Source organism: Falco rusticolus, chromosome 3 (genome assembly GCF_015220075.1).
Source record: "Falco rusticolus isolate bFalRus1 chromosome 3, bFalRus1.pri, whole genome shotgun sequence".
NCBI classification, from domain to species: Eukaryota; Metazoa; Chordata; class Aves; order Falconiformes; family Falconidae; genus Falco; species Falco rusticolus.
In genome coordinates, this window is record NC_051189.1 from 71,960,780 (window position 1) to 71,984,436 (window position 23,657).

At 38.7% G+C, this 23,657-nt stretch overlaps 1 protein-coding gene across 1 annotated transcript in view; it reads right to left on the reverse strand.

The window, feature by feature from the left end:
• GABBR2 (gamma-aminobutyric acid type B receptor subunit 2) overlaps nucleotides 1-23,657 on the reverse strand; it is a 487,844-nt gene that overhangs the window by 379,750 nt on the left and 84,437 nt on the right. Inside the window, exon 2 of the mRNA XM_037381548.1 lies at nucleotides 4,645-4,782. Within this exon, the coding sequence (XP_037237445.1) occupies nucleotides 4,645-4,782 (138 nt within the window). The remainder of the gene's footprint in view (nucleotides 1-4,644; nucleotides 4,783-23,657) is intronic.

The window sequence follows — 23,657 nt, forward strand, 5'->3', positions numbered from 1 at the left end:
TACTTTATATCCTTGTGGGCTTGACCCCTCCTCTGAGTTTTCTCAGCTTTCCTTTCTGCTGCTTTTTTTAAGTTTTTTCTGAACGCAGCCAGTCCCTTTCCCATTGACAGTAGCTGGACAAGGAGCACCACATGCCATAGCTGGCCCAAAGTTCTCTGTGCCCATGCTACAGCCTCTCCTTCATACATCTGGATGCCTGTCTTCATTTTCACAGAAATGTATGGAACCTAATAATCCTTGGGAAATCCTCTGTTAAAATTTGGTTGCAATCGGCCAGTTCCTCCTAATAATTTCTGACCACTGGCCGATTGCAATCACATCAGCTTTGTTTCAAAAGGAAACCAAGGGCTAAAAACATCACTGAATGCCTTCAACAGCAGCAGTCTTTCTGGTAATTCAGAGATGGGATGTTGAATACCTGTGGGTCTCTAGGAAAATAAAACAAATTCCAGGGTAGGCTCTTTAATACTCAACTAAATGAGCTAGAGAACTAAAGCAATATTCTCTTCCTAACACTCCTTTCCAACACATGAACTTGCCCTACATTAATATGCCCACAAAGTAATACATCATGATTAGGGTACCTATAATTTTCTTAGAAAACTTTCCAACATGAGATGCTGAATCCAAAACAAGATTTCTACGTTGAATGTCATTATGATCTAATCACTGGATCACCTGTAGCAGTTACTTGTCTAAAAGCCAGCAGTTATGAGATTACATTACATTAACTATGTAGAAACAGAGGATATTCCAAGGAAGCACTAATATTTACATTTTGTTTCTAGTAGAGGCTTATTTCCAGAGTTAAAGAAAATAGTAAATGAAGCAGGCTCTAAGAGAATGTAAACAGCACAAAGAAAGAAAAAGGCAAGTCTCCCAAAGAGTTTGACAAATGAAGAGAGATGACCAGTTTGGTCAAAATCTTCATCTTGGTTAAATGCATATATTAACATGGCAATTAGGAAACGCGTGAGATGACAATGGAAAATAACAGAAACAGAAATCTATACAATTACATGCTTTTGCCACTGTAAAATATTCAAATGGAGAGATAAACTGTTTATGGATATCCTGAAATAGAAGATAAACTGAACTGCAAAACATCTCTGTTCTGCACTAACTGGTTACTAGCAGGAATGCTTCACTGTACAAAATAAAAACATACAACTGGTCTTTTGCAATATATTGTAGATATTATTAATGGTTCTTCTTCACTTTAATTGCCTTTAACACACATTCAAAGAGAATGGGGATAAGATGAATCCAGAATAATTTGACATTGAAATATCCCCCTTACAGCACAGCAACTGCCCAGTATTATACCTTCATGCCTTTATGACCCACTGTCAGATGCACGGAATATTATTGGCAGATTTTAACCAAAATGGCAAAGGTTCAAACAGATTCCACACCACAGACCGGAGATCAAAGCCACACGTGCAGCCTCCAGCCCATGCTCATACTGTCAACGAAGCAAGGACTGCCGGCTCATGGAGATTACTCACAGGGAAGATTTTCATTTGAGCAGCTAAGGAACAGGTGTCTGCATCTGTCCTACTATGAATGTGTGTTCAGAAAACAATTTGCAGGTTGTGTCACCCAGCATACCTCAGTGAAAGTCCTTAAGGATGACGTAAGTGTTTGCAGACTAAAACAACTTGCTCTCTCCACAGATACAAAACGGTCCATTAAAAGAATCATTTTATTTTTTTAATTTTTTTAATTTTTTTTACAGTAAGAGATAATTAAATCAGCCGGCAGTTAAAGGCAGCCAGTTGAGAACAGAATCTCCCTTTCTGTTCCTGATCATAAGTAAATCAAAATTTGTCAAGATGGGGGAGGAAAGGAACCTTCTGTTTAGATATGGTACAGAAATAAGGCAAGTCACCTTCAGAGCGAGACTCTTCCCAGCCTCTGATAGTCTTCTATATCTCACACTGTTGCAGGCCATCAGTGACCTGAATGAACCAGTTAAGTCAAAAAGACAGTATATTATCAACAGCATACATTAAGGCAAGAATGAAGCTACTTTGCAAATTTTTTTTTTCTTCTTTCCCCCCTCTCGTCACTATTATAATGTTGCCTAAGTAGCAAATGGAACATGATAATTTCCAGCACATTTGTATTCTTTGCCGTTTGTTTAGTTCTTTGCTTTTGGATACTTTTTACTGCAGAGAATGGTAGAAAAGAAAAATTCCCCTGAACAGAAGGAAAGGAGTCACCCAGAAACTTGGAATTCAGGGCTAAAGGGCTTTCAGAAAAGTTTTGCAGGTAGCCAGCCTCATACTGTATTTGCCAAGGAAAGTAATTTTTCAGTTGTTATGTTCTGTTACTCTTCTTTTCTTCCCTATTCCTCCTGGTACCATCAGTATAATTCTGCATTTCTTATATAAGAAGACAGCAATCACTTTGCTCAACCACATGACAACTGTGTAAATCAAATCAAATGTTCCTGCTAGGGTTAAGATATTTCTTTTTGTGACTGCCTGCACAGGGACAAAGTGATGGAGTCAGACATCCAATTGCAAATCCTCTATTCAATAATACAATGTCAGGTTACTGTTTGTCTCTATGCTGTTTTCCCTTTTCTTGACTGCAACATAAAATGACTTCGTCATCATCACAAATTCATGTAACTATTTGTGATTTTGCTGGGATTCCTTGAGGTGAAGTTTCAAGTTTTGAGGTAAGACAGTCTTGTATTTTATCAGACCGAGTATTATTGCTCCACTTCTGAGAACTACAGATTTCGATCTATTCCCTCTATTCAAGTTATGCATTTAATCAAAGATGCTTATGACAGCGGATCCTGAGGCGTAGAAGGCTTTGTACTCCGCTTCCCCACTAACTTATACATGCTGTCTGCTGATTTCCAGATACACATATTGCTGTCACCGAATGACATAACACTTTCACAAACTGCATTTAGACTGTTTCCCTTGCTGCTATACCATCCACTAAGCCTTACCACGCTTCCCAGCCACACTGTTGTTTGTGTTCTTCCATCATGCAGTCAATCAACAGTCAACCTGACACAAAGTGGAGTTACGCCGTGTGACAATTTACCTAGTGCCTGCAGGATACTAAGCCCAAGCAGCAAAGAATCCCTTGATGTACTGATATCATTAATAATGTTTAAGACTTAGTCACAGCTGTAGAGGTTAAAGACAAAGAAATAGGTGCTGTCTGGTATCAATGCTTCATATCATTGTATAAGTTCGCACATATATTGACAAATTCAGGCATTTAAAAGCAAACAGAAGCTTTCTAATTGCCCTTCTTTATTGACTAAGCAACTTCATTAATAAATTGATTTTCAGACTTTAGCAAGCAGAACTTGACTTCAAATGAAAAGGGTTTAGCATAACAAAATTCAACTCCTTAAAACACCCTACATCATCTGGAAGTTCCATGTGACAGATTCCCAAAAAATCCAGAGCTCCAGCCATATACTTCATTATAGCCCATGGATTAGGCCATTTTTAAGAAATAGCACTAAATGATAGTTTCAAGCTTTCTGTTGCTTTCTCTGTACTCCCCAGAGATACACTATTATTCTGTTTCCACAGTAGAACTGATGTTTTCCACATTAGAAAAAAATCCTGAAGCATAAGAAAAAAAGATCTGATATGACAAGCATTGCAAATACATTTAACAAGCCACTTTAATTATCCTCCTAAGATTTTCCCATTTGTACTCTGATCATCATCTTCTTCACAACCTTAATTACGCCTCATTTGTTCATTCTGCTCTAATCTCAGTGAGTATTCCAGGTGGAAAAGAGGAGTCTGCCTGTAACCAAAACCTCAGGTAATTGTCATATACTATTATTTTGCCATAAAATATTTGGTTTATTTTAATAAAAATGACACAAACTTATCTTTGGGCAACATGAATATAGAGTAGGAAGCCAGGCCATTTCCACATCTGAAAAGCAGAACTGGCTGGCTACCTTGCATGAACAGCTATCAAGCCAAAGATCATCACTGGACAGATGATTGAAGAAATGAAGAAAATCATGCTGTTATCTGCATTTTAAAGATTAGTATTAATAAATTCTGATTCCTCAGCAGAGGGAACCTTTCCACAAACTTGACCTTTAATAAAGTCAGAAAGAACAACAGCTGGGAATAAATGTACTTTGTGAGTCAAATACTGAGATACATACCCAGTTACTACTTACAATTTGTGCACTTCCAACACTTTTAAAGTTAATAGGAATTATTGCATTTTGACTGAGTAAAGACTAAGACCACACTGTACCATAATTTAAGGCCTTACAAGTTGTTTCCACTAACGTTGGATATGTCCTAGATATGCTTGCCTACCATGACCAAACTTCATCTCATTTAGGTTGCTTTTTGAGATATATTAAGTTGATTTTATTTAATCAATGTTTTAATGCATGACTGCTGCCCATATTCACAAGTGTTTTGAGCATAACGCCAAGCCTTAAAATTTAGTACTATATAGAATTAACTGCTCTTCTTTACATATAACTTCACTGATCTTCAAAACTGCAATATACTAATTACGCAAAATGTTAAGCTTGAAAAGCATCAAATACTAACTTTTAAATTTTAAAAAGACACACAGATACAAGATAGTCAGCATTTGAACATATTCCATTTGATGCCTTACCTGAACCAAGTTCCATCCCTTCAGAGATTCAGCAATGATAGAAGTAACTGTTGCACATACACCACCAAAAACCATCAGATGATTAGGTCCGTATTTTATTGCATCATAGAAGGCTTTGAGTCCTTTTGCATTGTCACACTGGGGAAAAAAAAAAAAAAAAAAAAAAGAGGCAATATTCAATGTCACAAGTAACATAATTAGCTAAGAAATAAACTACTGGGCAGGAAAAATTTCAGAGGTTGCATGATGTAAGAACTGTACAATATACAACATTCTGAAACCTAAATATGAAAAACTGGAGCACACTGTTCTGAACCTCTAATGTGCTATAGTAAAAGGACAGGAAAAGCCCTCCTTACATTGTTCAAAACCCCTATGTCTTCCTTCCAAGCCAAAGCTGCAAGATCAGAATTTTGATACCAACATCTGACAAAAAATAAAAAAGCCCAAACAAAAAATGATTGACTGCAACTTTTTCTACATTCAAAGCTACAATTTCCCAAAGTAAAATTTGGAATGTAACACCAGATGTCAGCAGGACTTCCACAGTTGGAGGAAAGTTTGACACTACTGATGGTCTCTGTAAAGAAAGTTCTGTCTCTAATGAAGACTCCTAAGCGACCTCTCCTTAAGGTCCAACCTCAGTATTCTGTGCAAAAATATATAGTAGATAGACTTTGTGTTATCCTTCTAAATAACAGTCTTTATATATATATATATATATATATATATATAATTCTCTAAAAAGACTAAGAATTAATTGTCATCATTTCAGGTGTAAATAATTTTAGCATAAATCAAGATCAGGATTGAAAATTGAGAAACAGAGGGTGATGCTAGTCAGTATTGCAAAAGATATATCAATCCTTGAATAAAGTAGAATCAATCATTCATAATAACTTAAGTAGTCATAGCTTAATTCCTGAGCTTATGTACCTGAAGTTAAGAATTTGATTCTAAACCACACTGTAAGTCAGGAGTGCCAAAAGGCTATAACAGTAGCTGCCACTGCTCCACCAGCAATCACTTCTTTATCTCTCTTTTTAAAACAAAATATTCTGCCCTCTTTTGCCTCCTCTACAAAGTCTTCCTCAAATATAGTCTTTATAAAAACTATCATACACCAGCCTCCAATATTTCATTATGAGAATTCAATAAAACAGTTCATTTACTATCAGCATCCAAGTAGTAATTGTCTTGCATTCTCTGGAGAGAATAAAGATTTTGACTAAGAAGTTTGCAAGCTTCTATTAATCTCCTTATTGAATTAATATGCTAAAAGAAAAATTATTCTATTTGCATTCTATCTGCAAGAATAGAATTACTGCTCCCACTTATTCAAACAGATACAGATTTTCACTACATAGACTGTTTTGAAATTGCATAATATAGCACAACATTTTCCTTCTTACAGAAAAAAAAACCCTCAAAACATTCAGTACAGCAAAGGCTCCCTTGTCAGTCTGACAGATTGGTGGCAAGCTCACATTGTAAAGGAATTAAGGTTGTGATTACTGGAACAAGCAGCATCCTCCATACTTACTCCTCCACCCCCTAGTTAAAGACCAGTTTATTCCAAGCGCAACTAGAAGGCTCAGCTACTTTTTTACTTTGATAACCAGCCAAGGACACTAGAGCTTTAAGTATCTGAACTTAAATGACATTTAGCCAAGTCTTTGCCCTCATCCACCTTACCATTTGAAGCTACAGAAAAAAAAAAGATTGTTGAACTGGTTTTCATACCAGCCTAAAACCAGATTTTTTTATTTTTTTTGCAAGATGTGACGTTTTAAATGTATTCTTCTTAAACTGTTAGTCAGTGATACCTGTCATATATGAAATAAGGAGGATGCTGATAGCAAAAGAACAGTCAGAAGCTGTAGCCCATGAAGAGCTAAATACATAAAAAGTTATGGAGAAAAAATTCGGCAGTCTAAATGATAAGACCTACAGTCTGTTATCTTAAGTAAAATTCATACTAAAATTCACCATTACATCACAAAATACTGATGCATTTTTAACTATTATTTGCGTACAAATTGTTTCTCACTGCAGTAAAGTAACTTACGCAGTAACAGATCCTAGTAGGTCAATTTGCTGGGAGGTCCAGAATTGCTATTATGATAAAGGTTTTTTTTCTTATTTGATCTTCTCATGTTTATGAAGATACTTGCACAACTACCCTTTTTCAATCACACAGTGATTCTCTTGGGGAGGCATGCCAAAAGCTTTATTCACCTCTCTCAAAGTAAAGAGTTCACACTGCCAAGATACATTACAGATCAATCCGAAGCATGTACAATAACATGTGGATCCCTCTTCAATGTGTTTCAGTTAAAAGCCTACCATGCTTTCATCTTCATACTTTCTTCCCGACTAGTCCCTCTCTCTTGTACGCCACCACAAATAATTACAGTACTCAACCTGCTCCTTTAGCAAAACTGCCAAAATAGTCCAAAGTAGGGCTCAGAGATAGAGAACTTAATACTGTGGCTGGCCACAACTGGACAGAAATAAAAGGAAAAGCGAGAAAGATGGGAGAAAGCAGACTTTCACATTTGTTTAATGTCACATTTCATAACATACCCCGTGTATAACATTCCTCCCAGCAAGCAACAGAACAGTCTGTCACAAGCAATAAAAAATAAACATTCAGATAAAAACAATAACCCTACGAAGCCAGACAGGTGAGCAGTTAGAAAAGGTTTCCTCCTGCCTCTAGTCTGAGGAACATACGCTTAGTGAGCTCCTGGAGCCCTTTTAACAGCTTAACTTTTCCAGAGATTCCAGAAGGCCACCATTGCTGATCATGATCTATTGCCAAACTCTACAAACATAACCCTGAAAGCGGGCAATGCTGTTGAAAGACAACAAGCACAAACACCACTGAAATTCCCACCACGTAACCACCAAACGAGTTCCTGAATTGTTGATGCCAAGTGACTACAACTAGGTCCAGAACCAACACCATGCAGCAATCTAATTCCATTACAACAAAGGACCTAGTTAAAATCCAAAAGCCAAAATCCACGTTAAAAAGCAGAGGCTAGGAAGCCCTGGCCACATGTGGCTGACAAGAAGCTGACTGGCTTATTAATTGGAGCATGACTAACAGCAGTGAAGGGGAAAGAATCCCTCATAAAAAGCCACAAACTTAAATGATAAAAAATACCACCCAAAGGAGCCAACACTGCTTTTGCAAGCTAGTTTTGCTCTCTCACCTAAATTGTCATCAACATCTCTGTTTTGCTGAGCCAAACCGCAGCCAGCTCACTTTCAACTTGTATATAAAAACAGACATCCACACTGTGCTGTTGATCTCGACCACACATTGGAGCACAGAGGATGGCTGCAATACCTTTCATTGGAGATATGTAGGTTTACTGTAACTGGAATTCCAAATACATGTCGTTTGGAAGATGCTACAATTTTCTTCAGAGAAAGGGGCTGAGAACTGTTCACCCCAAACATGTTAATTGCTGTGCTTAGTCTCGGCCAAAAGCCAGTAATAGGCCACATATAAAATAGCAAACATACGTTTAATGTAATTATTTCATTAATAGGTACCTTAACACATTGATTTGACACAGATTATATGGACAATTCATAAAGAGAAATACCAGAAAAATCACCAAGCAAAGGTCTGAAGGGCACTACCTCTCAGTGCAACAAAGATGGATTAATATCACAGCTGACACCAGACAAAGGCATAGTTTCCATTACCATGGAAACAGAACCACTTATTAAGAAAAATAGCCAGATGAACTGCTGCATAGGAGAGGAGTTGAATGAGTTTGGGGACTGAAGTGTTAAACTTACTGAATCCTCTTCAGAGGAGAGGCTGCCAGATAAAAACTATCCTCCTCCACAGAGAAAAGGATCTGAATGCACAGGGAAGAAGCACTGCCTGAAGTGTAAGGGATGCACAAGGACAAGAAGCCTTTCTGGAGAGAACAGCACGGCAGCACAATGCACAAGTGAGACCTTCTCCGCTGTATCCAAAGGCCCTCTGCAGCCCCGAGAAAGGATGTCCGATGTGAAGGACACACATCACTGAAGTCAGGAGAAGCAGCAGAACTGACTCGTGAGGGTTGCTGACTGCCAGGAAAGCTGTCTGGCAGACAGATACCGGGGCACACACTCAAACCCTCACATCCACAGGCATAACACTGCAAATCATTAGTGCACAGGATGGAAATTCATATGGGTCTGATACATAAAGCTTTGCTGACTCCTATAACATTGACAGGTTCAAACAATTACAGGGCTAGCAGAAGAGCAGATACTTGTAATTTAACTGATCTCGTTAGAATCGTGTAGCAACGAGAACTATTGGGAACCAATGCACTGGTCAGATGCATGATTATATTTAAATTTCTAGCTGTTGGATAGCTATGTGCAGCTGTTGCTCAGTTAGCTATATTCTGGCACAAATCTACTTGTCCGAATAAAAATAAACCTGAGGAACAATTTTGGTATCTATTGAGCTAGTGACTACTGAGGTTAGAGATCCTTTATGATGACAGGGAATAGCCAACAGCTGTCATCTGCATAATGAAATATCAAACTTTTTCAAGTGATATGAGAGCTTTCAGCAACACTCTGCAGTCAATATCATTGGAAAGAGAAGCAAGTGCTCATAAATATACGATGAGACTTCCTTGAACAGAGGGGACAGAGGTACAAAGCCTTATTCCTATCCTCTGCAAAATCTTGCTCAGGAACCGACTGTGCATTAGACTATCAGCTTGAAAGGAGCTAAGAGATGAGGAATGCCAAAAATGGTTTTCATTTGATTTTCATTCACTTGTTCAAAGTCATCAAGCAATACAGGCAATTAAGTGAAGAACATATGGACAACTGCTCTAAGCTACAACAAAGGTCAATCAGGTTAACATCCTCTGCCTGGGTTTATAAGCAGGGCATGCTTTTCCCGAGTTACCCTCTCTGTTTTCAAGTATCAGTACTTTCAAAGCCAGAAATTATATTCTTGCATTTAACTGCTGTAAATGGATTTTCTTTCCGTGACTTTGTTCAACTGCTCTTGGAACCACCACTTTGGCAACCATAACATCTGGTGACAATGTAATTATCCACTGAAAGAAAAAGCACTTCCTTTCATTTGTTCTAAACTTCTTCACACTGTGCAAAGTAGGTGTAAGTGAAGTAGTGAAACGTCTTGCCAGGGATGTTATGAATGTTAAAAAGCTCACAAATACATGAAAATAAATTGAACGAGTTCACAGATCAAAACGTCTTAGAGAGACAGTGATTTTTCTCAGGAAACTCCTGAATCACAGATCTTTGGCATCTAGGATACTGTTCTGGGGATGCAGGATTAGAAGCTTGGCCTGTCCTGGCAATCAGATTGTTCCAGGACAACACAGAGTACTTGCACCAAGTCTGGTCTGAAAAAAAAAAAAATAATGCAAAAACCCCGTCCAACAACTACACCAGACTTCTGTATCTTAGAACTGAAGTTAACTGCAGGCTCTTCTGTATATTATTTATCTATCACCTTTTAACCACTAGCAATCAGATTTCATTTTGGATCAGGAGTGGACACAGCAGAGCAGGACTTAATCTATTCAGTGAAACATTTCCAGTAAATCAAACCGCTCACCTTGACACCTCTTGGCACACTGACGATTTACCTAGCAACTTCTGATCCTGCCTGCTGCACAGGGAATAGTTCAGAGTGCTACCACTAAAGTACTGGTGCTTGGCATCCAATTTAACAGCCTACATTCTGCCTCAGGTGCCACCTTCCTGAGAAGCCGTCTAAAAACCTTGTGAAGACTCAGCTTCTTTCTCCACATAGTTCCCAAATAGCGAATGAAGAAAAAGAAAACTAAGTCCACACAGCAAGACAAACAAAACCTTCCTGTTTCTCCTTATAAGAGAAGTACATATACTTTCTCCATTTTTTCCCCCAATTTTTTTTTTATCTGACTTACGTTTTCCATCTTGTTACTAGTTCTCCAAGTATATAACATTTACACTGGATGATTCCAATTTAAGAACTCCAATATCAAATGGAGTTGAAGTGTAGCAAATAGATAAATCCTGTGTAATAAAAAACTGACTCTAAGTTTCCATGACAATTAAATATGCAGTAATAGCAGAGATCAAATTGACTTCCTCTTTTCACAGTAAACTTGCATTCAGCTTGGAAGTTGAGGTCTTTTGCAAAGAAAGTTGCAGCCTTTCCTATCTGTAACTGTTACACAGACAGAAGTTCAGAAGACCATCAAAAGAAGCACTTTGTGTATTTGTGATAGGAAGGTGACTCCCTTTCAATAATGCTGATGTATTGAGTTTACGTGGCAAGGTTTTGGTAGCAGGGGAGCTGCAGGGGTGGCTTCTGTGAAAAGACACCAGGAGCTGCCACCAAGTCTGTCAGAGCCAGCTCCAGTCAGAGCCAGCTCCAGACAGCTCCAAAATGGACCCACCAATGCCCAAAGTTGAGCCCATCAGCGACGCTGATGGCAAATCCATGATAACACATTTAAGAAAGGGTAAAAAACCACTGACAGCAGCTGTGAAAGAGGAACAGGGGAAAAAAATGTAAGAGAAACAGCCCTGCAGACACCAAAGTCGGTGAAGAAGGAGGGGGAGGAGGTTCTCCAAGCACTGGAGCAGGGATTCCCCTGCAGCACATGGTAAAGACCATGGTGATACAAGTTGTCCCCCTGCAGCTCATGTAGGACCACGGTGGAGCAGATATCCCCCTGTAGTCTGGGGAGGATCCCACACCTAAGTAATTTTAGATAGGATCCACCATATCCTTTTTCCTGGCTGTACCACTAATCAAAGGCAGGAGCTGTTCTAGGGCTGCACAGCAATGGAATTCTTAATTCAGGTAACATTAGCCAGGACACCTGTAAGATGATGAACATGAATTCAAAACATTAACATCTCATTCTGAATCACTAAGAGAAAGCTAACATTTGGACCTTAGAGAGGTCCTATTGTGCAACAATAGCAATCAGTCAGATCCCACAGTATAAGTTACTGAGTTCTGCTAGATTATTCTGCAACTGGACCCATCATCTAACCAGAGTCAAATTGGTGTTGATTCAAATATTCCCGGGCCAGAGGGGATTTTATAACATCCACACTGTATTTGCTCACCCATAACATACAGTCCATTTCATTTAACTCTGACTTCCACATCAATATTACACAACACAGTTTTACAGATGTTTTCTAATTAGCACCATCGATTAAAATGGATCAATGTTCACACACACACACAACGTCATCTTCAATTAGACATTTTTCTGAGTAACCTTAAAGCTGCATGTGGACATTCACATTCAATTTTATAGCACAAATCTGTAAAAAGCAAAATTTAGTACTGTATTGTTTTCTATGACATTCCAGTGCTCACTTATCATATACTTTGGTACACACAGTATTAACAGGGAGACCAATGCCTTGCTCACTACTTCTTCCTCCCTACATAATCTATACTGCTCCATTGCTGTTACATTTCATGGAAATAAGAGGAACTATAGAAAAGCTTAAAAGTCCAGAGGAATAGCATAGGAAAATAATATATTCAAAGACATTTAGGAAACAAATGACATGTCCTGTTGTTGAGAATAAGCTAGCTCAGTTTTCTCCAGCTTTTCCAATTTTTACCAAAGAAGCTCAACATTACAATGACTTCTAACAAAAAAAAAAAAAAAAATACAACAAATGAGGAAAATATCTCTGTCCTTTATTTACATCAAAAGGCTTTTTAAAAGTCCCCTAGGAAATCAGTTTTGGTTTTGCATTTAAGTAACCTTATAAGGTGCTAATTGTTTCAGAAGCTTGAGCCCCAAGATCATTATCACTTAAATTTATTGTTGCAAACTACTTACTATTTTGTTGCCTCTCATTTTGAAATAAAGACATGTGCTGTAGTAGATTGACAAGGCATTTGCTGGTTGCAGCTGAAGTACAAAATGAAGAGCTAAGAGAGATAATTTTGGCAGCCTCAACACAGAGTCACTAATGTCAGTTGTTCAATTTTGTACTTGCCTCGTCTTTCCTTTTCTTCCCTTCATTCATTACCATTTATTATTACACTACCATAAATAGCCTATGTTTTCATATGTTGGACTATTTTGGTCAGATTTCCTTTCATGCCATTCCCTGTGCTTTTTAGAATATAGGGAAGAAGTCACAGAAGTGAAAAGATGCGTCATTGAAATATGATATTTGGGTTTCTTTTCCAGATCTAGAGTATGAGCGCTGCAAAGGAGATGACATTCAGCATGATCAAAAATCAAAATCATAAATCAAAACTTAATACAAAAGTACTTCATTCTATGTTTATTAAAATACATTTTCTGAAACTGCCTTTAAAAAGTCAAGTTTTACCAGTGTTCTCCTTTTCTTATGTCTACCGTTGACTATGTACTTGGTTTTAATAGGAGGATTATTTTTTTTTTTTTGCCCTCAGGTCATTTTGGGAGAAAGAAAAATCACCTAATGCAGGGAAGGATCACCATCTCTGAACTGTTGACTTGCTTCTTTTCAGTACACTGAAAATTTTTGTGTACTGAAAATGTGAAATTCCTTTTAACTGCAGCTGTGCTCTTTGCAGCAAATAAAAGGACTGAAATAAGAGAGGAGAATATAGAAGGAGAAAATCCAGATTTATAAATAACAATCAGGAAGTTCATGTAGATGGAAGAAAATGCAAGTGCACTAGCGCAAAAACTTTTGAAATAACAGCAATATACATCATAGTATGCCTGGCATCTGACTCTTGAGTAATAAACTGCAACTGAAACAAAGATAGGAGTGCAATAATATTTTGAAAAATCACTTAGCCCTCAGCAAATCAAGAATCAGTTGTGGGGGAAGTGTACTATATGAATTCTTTCTTCCCCATGACCTACTTGGTCCTGAAAAAGAATCTGATTTCATAAGGGTAAAAAACCAAACAACCAACAACAAAAAACAACCCCAAAACCACACACAACAACAAAAAAACCTTTCTTTTTCGACATGAAATTAAAATAAGACATGTTCCGAGTGTGAGAAGATATGGAAAAAGAGCTCTTCAGTATCTTTCTGGCTAAGAGCATCATGTTGAAATAAAATCTCCCATATGTGCCTTGGTCACACAGCAACAGGGCCTGTCTCCCAGTGCACACAACCACAGAAGTTTCCAAATAAACATTGACTGGGGATGACAAAAGGCACAGATGTCTGAGGCACTTCAGAATTGTTCTTATAGCTTCTGAAAGTCACGTTCCTGGAAAACACGAGAAGTTCTCTTAAGCTATCACAAGGATGTCTGTGGCATTCTGAGAATATATTTCAATTTTAATAAGAGGTCAGAAAGCATCTGGTATTTTCGGAAAATAAGATTAGACTCTTTTCCTTTACAGATTTATGTTCTTCATGAAGAGTGCTAAGTGGTACAAGCAGCTCCCAGCATATTTTTTTCTTAATCAACATTGTTTGATTTTTTTTTTCTTTTTAAATCTTAATTCTCAAACAAGAATACTGGAAACACAGGCACAGGTCAGAAGAACAATACAACTGACAAAGTAAGAGTTTAAAAAGGGCTTAATGAATTAAGAATAGCAAAAATAAATTTCTTGACCCAAAGGTCAAGAAAATCTGGTATAATAGTCTTCATCATGGATCTATGATTTTTAATTAAAATCTTACTGTGATGTAAGAGTTGAACTTTGTCTATACTGACTACAACTCTGCTAAGCTAATTTTTTTTTTTTTTAAGAAGGAATAACGTGTGATCATTTGGATAAGCCACCATTTAAGTTAGCACATAAAAGCCAAATGGAATTCATGCTATGTTTTAATTTGGCTTAAGTTAACACAGCACCAGACTACAATAATTTGCCATTGTGACTTGGCCTTGCCCTAGTGGTGCCTGACAGCGGATTTCTCCAGTAGGTGGAAAATGCCTGCAATGCCTACAGCACTCGGACTCTCTCCTGATCCCACTGGCCACCATATTTCATGCAGTGCAAACTGTCAGAATAAATTCTGTTATTCACAGGAGAATGACACAGTCCAAACAATTTACTGGGAATGTTTTGGAAAAGAGGGATTTTTAAAATTTTTTTTTTTAAAATGCAGTAAAGTGATCTGCAGCACCCGAGAAACTGAATGTGCTCCTCGTTCAAACCCACTGTGACAAATGGTATCACCATGTGTGACATCGTTGTGCGAAAATGGTGCACTCCTCACCTCCCACACACACAAGCATGTCCTGGGTGCGGAAAGGGGCAGGAAGGCAGAAGCAGCAGAGACTCTGAAAGGGAACCAGCAGACTAACACAAACCTGAGGTGTCATAGGCTTAGCTGGAACAAGGAGCAGACTCAAAGTTGAGCCTCAGAGGCAAAGGAAAGAAAAGGAGCAGCCCTGAAAGTACAGGGAGATATTGGAATGGAAATACATTTTGAAAGGATTCAAACTTCATGAACACCACAGGCGGGGTTATTGCAGGCATTTCTTCAAGACTTTTATTTAATAATTTGCCCAACTTAATTTGGGTTTTCCCTATTTAAGATTCACCTTGATCTAGTTGGGTTTTACAGTCCTGGAAACTAGTAGAGATTAGGAACTACTTCAAAAACATGGAATGATGGATCTGTTTGACTTGTGGTCCTTTCACATTCACACATAGACACTAAATTTCTCTGGCTTTAAAGCTATTGCTTCCATGCTGCAAATTGCAACCCCGTTAACAAGAGCTATTCCTTTGCAAGATCAAGACAGGCTAGCAGACTGCCAAATAAATCCTCACCACTCACATTCAACAGCGTAGTATGGGATTTCTGCAAGCAGAACAACCAAAACCCCCTTGGAGCACCTACAGAGAATCTTAATTAAGCTTGCCAAGAGCAGGGTATTACTCACCTTGACGTATCAACCCTTGGGGGTTGCCTCCTTATGCTCCAGAAAAAATAGGACATGTGGAATAAAAGTGAAATAGAGCTGGGCTGTATGCAGGTGAAATGCCCACAGAGGGCATAGATCAAACATGCAGTCAGCCCCAGATCAACCTCCCAGAATTTTTAAAGCAAATACATTCAGTGCAACTCTGGATTGTTTGCAGTTTCCATACCATAAGCTAAGACCCACTAGCTTGTCCATCTCACCCCGATTAGGTCACCCTAATTCTCTTCCTTAGTTACCTAGTTTAGTTTGCTAAATGTAGTACATGCTTTTGACACAGTCATGACAAACCTGTCTGATCAACTCCTTGCCTATTCGCCACCCAAGGTGAACTGTAAGAGCTGCAGCCCAAGAGAGAGCTTTGTCTCTGTGCATGCTATTCTCCTTCATAATAAAATCCCAACACAAACTCCCTCAGACGTGTCTCACTGAACTAGTAATTCCTGCTGGTTGTGTATTACCAAACTCTATAGAAATCTCACTGACACACCATGAAGGAGTTCCAAACCACCCAATCCTCTATCATTTGCCCAATTACCTTCACACCGTGCTTTTATTTAGCACATCACTGTTGCCGTTAGTTTGGCACATAACACTCTGCTAGGCACTGCTACCCTGTAGGCAAAGCTCATGTGCCTGAGTAATATTCATGGCTGTATAAATTGACTTTTTTGACTTGTGTAATGGCTCAATTAAACTCTACTAAACTCTAAACGACTACAGTCTTCACTGAACCATCATAGCAGAAAATTCTCAGTCTAGTTTAGTACCTGGATAGACAAACAGATCAGTTTTTCCATCTGTCTACGGAGACCTCCCTGCCTTAAAAATCTCCATGATTTTGCCAGATTCAGTCCCAACTTGCCCACAGATTTAAAAAACAAACAAACAAACAAACAAAGAACCCCACCGTGCAAATATCAAGCTCCTTGAGACATACTGCTTCCTGTTTGTTACACTATGTACTCCAGCAGAGCTAAACTGCTTTAAGATTGCACAAGGAACTGAGCAAATTCTTGACGTTCCTTTGCCAAATAAGTACTGACCTTCACCCAAAATCCTAACAGGTTGACATGGTATAAAACAGTAATAGGATTATTTTAATCATTTTGTCAAGCACGCCTGACACTACACTGTCAAGTGAAAAAAATGCACTCTGTACAGTTCTAGATCAATTTTATTTCTTACTATGACAGCATAAAGGTAGAATAAATGGTGTGAATGAGTTGAAATTTTCTTGGTTATTTTTTAGGCAACAATTTGAAGCAAAATCTGCAAATCCTGACCAGGTGAAATATTACATTGACAATGACCCTGCCCAAGGAAACCATTCTCAAAATGAACCAGTGCTCTGAATACCTGAATAGATTTCAAATGTCTTTACCTAAATACAAAACTCAGAGTGCCTCAAGGGTAGAAAAGAGGTTACTTTGTTAAGTCTTCTGGTACAAAGTAGTGGTGCAGTAAAACAGAGCTAAACAGGTTTTCGGTTGGTTACGTGAAACTGCGTAAGAATTGACAGCTGTGGAAAGTGTTGGTGCAGGAGGGAGGCACAGCACCAATTTCAAAACCAGCAGCAAGAATGGATGCTAACAAGCCTTTATCAAGAGTCCAAGGTGTTGAGAAAATACAGGAGCAGACACACTCCAGCGCCGTAGACCAGATGGCACAGTAGCACCAAGGAAAATGTTTTCCACTTCGGCTGTGGTCAGAAACCATCACCTGGCTACTACCCTTCCACAGCCCAGTGAGAAGAGTCTACGTGAGTGGTTCCCACTTCAGATAAAGCAAGCTGACAAACTACAGCCCATATTTATAGCTGTTCAAATATAAGCCTGCTGACCTCACACTGAAGTGAGTAAGAAGAGTCAACACCATCTTTTCCACTTTGGCACAACAGGATGTATATGTACATGTGTGTATCAGTGTTTGCATGCAGGGGTAGGGACAGAGAGAGGAGGACAACAGCACCGCTGGTTGCCACAGACCTTCCTGCAGCACTTATTTGACTGTTATGTTTTAAGGGTGAATGACAATACAGTAGTCAAAAGGCGATTCTCTTTTCAAACACCCCATATCTCAGCTTCATGACCAGGAGCTTACCAGCAGACTTCTACGTACTAATCCTAAAAAAAAAGGAAACCAGCAAGTAAATAGAAAAAAAAACGCACCCCACTAATCTCTGTGGCAAACGGACTTGGAAGCACAAGTCAACTTGTTGAGCTAAGAAGCACATGGTGATAAATAACATCTCAGGTGCCAGTTTATGAGCCCATGGAACAGCCCCTTCCTCTGGCACACAGAAAACTGTATTCCCTAGCAACAGTAAATCCAGCAGAACATGCACAGACAGATTCTCTCAATGCCTTCTACTTAGACTGCTAGATGAAAACTGATGACCGAGTGAGCACCAGCATCCAGTATGCTCAAAATGTAGTTTAAGCTACTATAGGAGTTGGAAGATAGGAGACTTATACCCACACCAAAGAAGAAGAGAGACAAGCAAAGGTATGTATTAATCATAAAATGCACAATATTAACATGGATTTGGGTGGCATATGGTGTGTTAGCATGCAAACATGTGTCTGGGGGGGGGGGGAAGGCAGCACGTCATATGTTTCCCCTAACCACACTTATTCACTGCTTTAAGCTCTTCAACAGATATCAAGTTAGATGCAGATATGACAAAACAACTACACCTCCAGATTTCAGAACTCCTCATGCTTTAAATTCACCATGATAACAAAACTCTGCTGAGGGAAGGAAAACAGAAAATTTGCCCACTGCTTTCTTCATCACGTAATCACTTCTATGTCTTTACTTTATTCATGAACAGTTCAACCATAAATATTAAAGACAAATAAAAACATAATTATTTAAGATCACAATAGAAAACACTTTTTTAAAAAATTAGACTACTATAAAAGTTATTTGCAGTGTTACTCAGAAAAAATTATGTCTCGTTTGTATTTTAACATTCAAATCAACCTAAAAAAGGCTATTCAGTACTTACTATTTGGTACACAGAGTACTGATAATCACCTTCTGAGTGCTGTGTACTTCTGCTCTATACCACAACATATGGAAAACAGAGATAGATCATAGCTAACAAAGTACTAGTTCTTCTTTTAACTTGTCTCCTGACAATTTAAGAGACTGTTTAGAGTCATTTAGGTGGGTTTTCAACTTGTTTGTGCATTAACTCCACCAGGTGTATTATGAGCAACTTATACCAGTCACCCCCATATTCCTCACTGAGCAGAAATAATTTGTCTTCTAATGCAATCCTTTGTTTATCACTGTTAGTGAATTTGCACACACACCTTGCAACGTCATTTAACATCCTAGTTTAGCCTTTTCAAAAAGCATTTAGCAGCATTAGTTCCTGTATTTTCCCACCTTCAGCAAATATTGGATACGTTCTTAATCAGAAATATTTAGGGTCCAGCAAGTACAATGTTATGATTCTAAAGGCCATTTAATCAAAAAGTGCGTAAAACAACACGGTTGTCTTACGAAAGACCTGTGTAAGTTAATCTGATATGAAGTATTAGTTCAGCATAGACAACCGTTTTTTCCCCAAGAAATCACATTTTTATAAGGTATCTGCATCAAATGACACACATATTGTGCCAGATTGTGCAAAAGAATGCAGACAGCACTGCTTTCTACTTAGAAATAATAAAACAGAAGTGGTATTGGCACGGCTTTAATCTGTTATAATGTAATTGCCTGCCATTTGCCACTAAGCCCCATTTTAAAACCTTACCATTTCTGTGAGCACTCCTATTAACATTACTTACTCTGGGACTTCAAACTTTAAGAGAATATTTACAATTGAGTAATGTCTTCAAAAAGATATTTCTTCTGCTTATTGAAAAATGTTTATTTTGTGTGGAATGATTTTGCTTCCTTTTAATATAAACCACAAAACCAGCCATCAAGGACCTGAATAGAAGATAACCTTTTTTCTATCTGAACATCTATTTGAGATAAATTAGAAACATTACTCTGAGTAATTTCAGGACACCTTTAGCAGTAAAGCAGAAGCGCACTTTGTCCAGACCACCTTGGGCCTGGCAGATAAAAAACCTCTTCTGAGTGGCAGGACTGAACTACCTCGAGGTGAGAAGAGACATAAACATGAAGCTCTAAACACTAGCTAATGCTCTGAACACAAAGGTCAAAGCTAGCTGACTCTCCTTTTATGCAGATTCCAACCCCTGCCAGCAAGGGCTTGTCAGACTAACTCTTTAGACTTGAATCTAAATGCAGTAACACCTTGATGCCATTGATCCCTGAAGAAAGGGTTTGGTGATGTGCAAACATAAGCCTCTCTTTTGATGTCATTAATTCTGTAAGAAGGTAGCAAAGCAGAGAATATTAGCTTGGAATTCAGTAAGTTACAGTAATGATTTAGGAACCCCTCAGAAAGTACCTAAAGGCAAAAGCTGAATGAGCTAAAGGGAACATCAAAGCAACCCCACAAACTGTGAAGCCAAGCAGGAAAGGGCAGGGGCCAAGACTTCACCCTGCCAGGACTGCGAAAGACACAGCCTTCCCCTTCAGGGAAGTTGTTGGAACAGCAAACTGAAGTGCTTTGCTCATAACTCATTTACATAAGCTCAGCCAAGCCGTTATATTTGTACACTGGAGGGCTGGGCTGCCCTTCAGTGGGGCCTTGACAAGCCAAATGTATGGGCTGACAGCACCCTCATGAATTTCATCAGGGCAAATCCAAAGTCTTGCATGCAGGAGAGAATAGCCCTATGCAACAGTTCAGGCCGGGGACTAACAAAGTAGCACTGAGAAAGGAAAGGGGGACTGTACTGAACAAGAATTTGAACACAAGCCAGCAGCGTGAGTGCTAACTGCGGTCTGCATTAGCAAAAGCAGAGCTCTTCGATGGAAGAGACTATTCCCTTCTAGTCATCATTGTTAAAGCTGCATTTCAAGTCGTGTGCTCATTTTGAAGCCTCCAGATGCAAAAGAAATATTGATAAAGGAGAGGGAATCCAAGGAGAGCCATTGAAAAGGTGATGGAACACATGATGCATTAGGAACAGCTGAGGAAGCTGGGCTCCTCCAGCCTCAGGATGAGAAGGCTACCAGAGTCTCTAACTGCAGCCTTCTAGTCCCTAAGAAGAGTCTGACTCCATCTGTGTTTCCCCCTCTTATAGATGCCCAATGAAAGAACAAGAGGTCACAGTCTCAAGTTGCAGCAAGACAGATTCTAATTAGATTTAAGAGGGAAAAGGGCAAACCAAGTGATCAAGCACTGAACTAGTCAACTAGAGAGCCTGGAAAGTCTCCATCCTTGGAAGGTCCTGAGCAACCTGATGTATTTTCAGGATTGGCCCTACATTGAGCAGGACGGCAGACTAGGTGAACCCCAGAGGTCCTTTTCAATTAAAATTAATTTGTGGCATTTCAAAAGCAAGTAGCCACAAGAGCTGAAGCAAAGAAAGGCAGGCAAAATGAGCCTCACAACACCATGTTCAGTTGCAGCAGCCTACAATGCAGCAGTAATTCTAGCTAATCCAGCAGTATTCCAGCACTGATGCAACAAGGTCTGCAAAATTTTGAGCAGCACCTGGGGGGAGGGAGAAAAATAAGGGGTCTTCACCCCATTTTTGGGATGAAGCTGTGCAGTTAGACTGCTAGGCTTCTAGGCTAAGGCTTGTATCACACCCTTCCACCACCAATAAGAATCACTTTGCATTGGGAAAGCTGAAGATTACTTTGGCTGGCATTTACTTAAGACAGCAATAAGAACATACATAAAATTCTTGAGAAAGAATGGCATTGATAATTTTAACAGAACAGCATGATCTCTGGCTCTCGTGTTAGATTTTATTTGAAATCTTGGTTCTTGTTTTGCTTCTTTAAATTACATTTCCATTGTGATGCGTTCTTTGCTAGCATAAAGAACATTATTTACAAATTGCTATGGATAGTTGAACAATTGGTATCATCTGCTGCATTCATCTGATGTACTAACGTCAGACTGGTTTGCTGCAATTTTTCTAATTAGAAGAATTTTAATTTGTCTAGTTCAAAACTTTTTTTTAAACATCATTTAGTCAAGCAAGTGATATCTATGTTCTTTCATTTTTTACGCAGTCATCTCATGTTCACCCAGCGACGTCAAACAGGTGAGGAAAAATGCAATATCACAATATTTAGCCCACAAGCACAGGATGTGTTACCTTTTGCTCAGGTCCCAGAATAATTCATTGCAAGTCAGAGTTTGCAAAATCTCAGTGAAAGCAATGACAGTAATTTTCCTTGTAATCATTTAAATGAAACATTGAAATACTGTAACTATTTAAGGTACCTATGACTTAAGGTAATTACAACTTCCCCTAGAAAACACCAGATTGTCTAGGCTATATTCCTGGAAAGAAGGCGTCTACTGATCTTGGTATACAGCGGGGAAAAGTGGGGTCCGATTTAGAATAAACATTCTTAATATATATTCATTACTTTTCTCAGGAATATTCCTTGAGCCAGCCCCAGAAGTTGCCAACATACACTACACCCAGTGGAACCAAACCCTTTCTCCCCATCATGTCACTACCCAACTGTAGGGTGCACACTGTTTCACAGCGGAGTTACTGCTGCTCATAGCCTGCAGCTGCAAGAGAACAACCTTAAATGTAATTCATGTGTTTCAGCATCAGGATCTTGTCTTTCACGCAAGTACTATACTCTATAGATCTAGGAGGTGGTAAAATAGTATGGGGAAGATTTAGTCTGGGGTAGCAAAATGGGTGGGAACAGAGAGATGGTAAAATTTGAAAAGGTAAGGGAACCCAAAACAATCATGCGAGACAAAAATATCATTGAGTGAATCTACGCTAAAATATTCTTCATCTAAATTGTGATCGTGAGCCCTTTTCCTTTAAGGACAGATCTCATTTTAATTAATTCCTTTAGGTAATCAAATAAAAACTTATTTTTGTTGCCTACCATCTGATTAAAATAGGAAGGGGAATCGCAGATGAAAGTTGTGTATGCAAGAATGTACTATCACCTAGATTTTCCATCTCTTCCCTGCGTACTACATAACCCTAGCACCGCTTCTGCCCCGAGACATCCCTGTTACTTTTACTCCAATCCTTCTCCTTTACACCCTGTTGAAAAATCTTTCCTCATTCATCCCTTCTGCATACTTTTGCCCCAGGGCTGACTTACAGAGCCCAATTAAAAATAGGCATAATAATAATCTTTCCTGTTGGAGTGGTAGAATTATCTACCTATACAGCTTCTTCTAGATGCTTTCCCATGTACCATACAATCTCCTGTGTATCCCAGCTCCGCTAATACTTGATCCTGAGCTGAGACCTAACCCAACACTCTTGGTACCTTACCAATACTTCTGTCCTGCATTCCCACCCACTACTGGCATCCCTCCTCCAAGGGTACAGCCTTAGGTGTCTAAATAAGTACAAGAGGCTGGGCATGCTACTACAACAGACATACACACAGCAAACATCCTCTGAGAAACCACTTCTGCGACAGACTTTTGAGAACTGATGAAATACTTTTATAAGATAGAAATCCAAATTAGCAGTGTGGCAAGGCTAAGAGACATCCAAATTTTTATTTTTATTTTTTTTTAATTGAGCATTCAGTATCATTTTCACTTGGGAGAACATCATGTATGTTGCCTCATTATTGTATGCTCTGTTATTCAGTGTAGTTTACACAAGGCTTTTTCAGATCTAGCATTCTCAAATGTTGGCATTCAAATAGAAAGGAAGTGGTCCAACACACTGAAGTATCAGTATGGAAAATGTATTTTTAAGTAAATTTGCATTTGAATTTTTTTTTTTTTAGTATAAGGAGATGAAAAGCAGCACATGCTATCCCTATGCTTTATATAGTACTATCAATATGATTTTTTTTTGCTTCCCAATAAACATGAATGAGATGTCAGTCCCAAATACTCATGACATTTACATTCAAGAGAGTATATTAATATTACACACCAATATTTATTTGACTGATAAATTACCCATAAAGATTATTTAGGAGCTTCAAGACCAGAAGTATCTCACACTAGATGCCTTCTCTT